This window comes from Platalea leucorodia (assembly GCF_965183815.1).
Source record: "Platalea leucorodia genome assembly, chromosome: 10".
NCBI lineage: Eukaryota > Metazoa > Chordata > Aves > Pelecaniformes > Threskiornithidae > Platalea > Platalea leucorodia.
This window is the reverse complement of record NC_138832.1, coordinates 2,694,541-2,697,407: the sequence shown is the minus strand read 5'-3', so window position 1 is coordinate 2,697,407 and position 2,867 is coordinate 2,694,541. Positions and strand designations below refer to the sequence as shown.

The 2,867-nt window shown below is 66.4% G+C and overlaps 1 protein-coding gene across 1 annotated transcript; it reads right to left on the bottom strand.

Moving 5' to 3' along the window:
* Positions 1 to 364: 364 nt before the first annotated feature.
* POU3F4 (POU class 3 homeobox 4) lies at positions 365 to 1,471 on the bottom strand (the record flags this gene model as incomplete). The annotated part of the gene is made up of 1 exon (XM_082323090.1): positions 365 to 1,471. One exon carries the CDS (start codon positions 1,469 to 1,471, stop codon positions 365 to 367), a length of 1,107 nt encoding a protein of 368 aa, XP_082179216.1.
* Between the last annotated feature and the right edge of the window lie 1,396 nt (positions 1,472 to 2,867).

Here is a 2,867-nt window from a genome sequence, read left to right as displayed (position 1 = left end):
GCACACATCTGTCTTTCCTTTTCTGTCGGTTTTTTCTTTTTTTTTTTTCCTTTTTCCCGTGGGTTTTCTTTTTTTTTTTTTTTCCTTTTTGTGTGGTTTTTTTTTTTTTTTTCCTTCGTCCTAGCGGAGACCGAAAACAAACCTTGTCTGCGAGTAAACACCGTGTACTGATCAGCGGAAAGGTCGGAGAGAGAGAGAAAAAAAAACCCAACCAAACAAAAAAAACAACAAAAAAAATATATATTGCCCAGGCGGGGAGCGGGGAGCCCCCGCTCCGCCTCTCCCGCCTCTCGGAAAGCATAAGTTAAAGCCCCGGCGGAAAATCCGCGCAGCCCGCAGTCCTGCCTGCCCCGCCGGCCCCCGGTCAGAGGTCGTGGCAGGCCGTGTCCGTTTTCACGCCGTGGGAGTAGACTTCGTGCTGCGGCTGCTCGCCCGGCGGGGTCATCCGCTTCTCCTTCTGCCGCCGGTTGCAGAACCAGACCCGCACCACCTCCTTCTCCAGCTGCAGGCTGTCTGCCAGCGAGGAGATCTCCTGGGCGGCCGGCTTGGGACACTTGAGAAAGTGCGTCTCCAGCACGCCCTTGACACTCACCTCGATGGAGGTCCGCTTCTTCCTCTTCCTCCCCTGCGCCGCGATCTTGTCGATGCTGGTGGGGCTGCCGGTGGAGGAGTCGGCCTCCTCCAGCCACTTGTTCAGCAGCGGCTTCAGCTTGCACATGTTCTTGAAGCTGAGCTGCAGGGCCTCGAAGCGGCAGATGGTGGTCTGCGAGAAGACGTTGCCGTAGAGGGTCCCCAGGGCCAAGCCCACGTCGGCCTGGGTGAAGCCCAGCTTGATGCGCCGCTGCTTGAACTGCTTGGCGAACTGCTCCAGCTCGTCCGAGGTCGGCGTCTCCTCGTCCGAGTGGTCCTGGCAGTGGTGCCCGCCCAGCTCGCCGTGCTCCCCGCCGCCCTCGCCCCGCAGCCCCGGGTGCAAGCCCTGCGCGGCGGCGGCGGCGGCGGGCGGCGGGGTCAGCCCGCCGTGCTCCAGCATGCCGCCCACCGCGAAGCCCGCCTGCGAGTAGACGTTGAGGGGCTGCCCGGCGGCGGCGGCGGCGGGGGCCAGCGAGGCGCTGTGGGCCGGGCTGGCCCCCCAGGCGCTGGGGTGGTTGGCGTGGGGCGAGTGGTGGGAGACGTGGGGCGAGCGGTGGTGGATGATGGCGCCCAGCTGCAGGTCCTCCCGGCCCGGCTTGACGTCGGGCTGCTCCAGCGGGCCGCCGGCCAGCGCCGAGGGCCAGGGCCCGCCGTCGCTCAGGCTGGTCACCCAGTGGTGCCCCAGCGGGTGCCCATTGCCGGGGACGCCCTGCAGGTACTCGCTCTGCAGCAGCTTCTGCGGGTTGCGGAAGGGGCTCCCCTGCTGCATGCCCGCGCCGTCCGCATGGGCGAGCGAGCCGGAGCCGAGGAGGCTGTAGGGGTTGGAGGCGGCTGTGGCCATGGCCGCCGCGCAGCCCCCACGAGTTATACTGTGGCGGCGCCGCCGCTTCAGCCTTTGACATCCACCGGCACGGCGGCCCGGGCAGCGGCCGACCGCCGACTGGCAGCCGCGCCGCCCAATGGGGCCGCGCCGCCGGCGGGGCCGCGCCGCGCGGGCCAATGGGAGGGCGGAGGAGGCCGGCCGCGGCGGAGAGGGGCGGGGCGAGGGCTCCGGGAGGCGCGCGGGCCCGAGGCAGGAAGTGAATCACTCCGCCGGCACCGGCGGCCGGGCGCGAGGCGACCCCGCCGCTTAACTCCTTCCGCGCCGGGCTCCGCGCCGGGCGGGGAGGGCGGGGGGGGGGGGGGGGGCGCGGGGCACGGCTTAAATGGGGAGCGATTAGCGCCGGGGGAGAGCGCGGCAGAGGTTAAACGGCGGCGGCCCGGCGGCAGCCCTGCGGGACCACCCCGGCGCGGCCCGGCCCCCGCCGCGCCCCCGGGGCCCTCCAGCCCCGCCGGTCCGGGCGGGCTCCGCCGCTCGGTGCGCGGTGCCCGCTCCGCTCCCCTGCTGCCGCTGCTCCGCTGCTCCGAGCCGCGCGTCTGCCGCCCGCCCCGGGCCGTGCGCTCCCGCCGTGCGCGCCGAGGAGCAAAAACCAAAAAAACCCCAAAGCCCCCAAATAATAAAAAAAAAAGCCCCCAAAGGCGCCCCCGGCCTCCCCGCCGGTAAATCCCGGCGGTGCCTCCTCCGGGTTTGCGGTGGGAAACGGGCGGGCGCCGCCGGTGCGCGCCGGGCGTGCGGTCCGCGGGCGAAAAAAAACGGGGGGGAAAGGGGAAAATCCCGGGGGAAAAGGGGAAAATCCCGGGGGAAAAGGCGCGAGCGGCCCCGGGCCCCAGCGGGCGGCGGGGGGAGGAGCGCGGCGCCCCCCGGCTGGCCCGGGCCCGGCGGGCAGAGCCCCGCAGCCGGCCCGCAGCCGGCGAGCCCCGGCGGGGAGCGGTGGCGGGGCTGCGGCGGGGGGCAGAGCCGAAGCCCGCACCTCCGAACCGCTCCCGAGTTAAAAAATGACCTTTCCCTGCATAATTTTGGAGGTAACCTAGCTGCGTAATTATATTTGCACTTACAGAAGACTGCATCAGAGTTCCCTTATTGGTTTGAAATTCCATTAAATATATTGCAAGAGCTCCTAGGTTAAGCTTGATTTAAATTTGCATACATTTTCATATATTTAGCAGAAATAAAAGAAGGCTTGCAGCTACCAGAAAGTCATTAAGGCATTAGTTTCTCTGAGAAGACAGATCTGAAGAAAATTCAAGAAAATGAGAAAATAGATAGAACTAAGGTGAGCGCTCCTCTGATTCCTTCCTGGCCGCGTAGCATCGCTTTCCTCATTATAATAATAATAATCACAATAATTTCTCGCCGG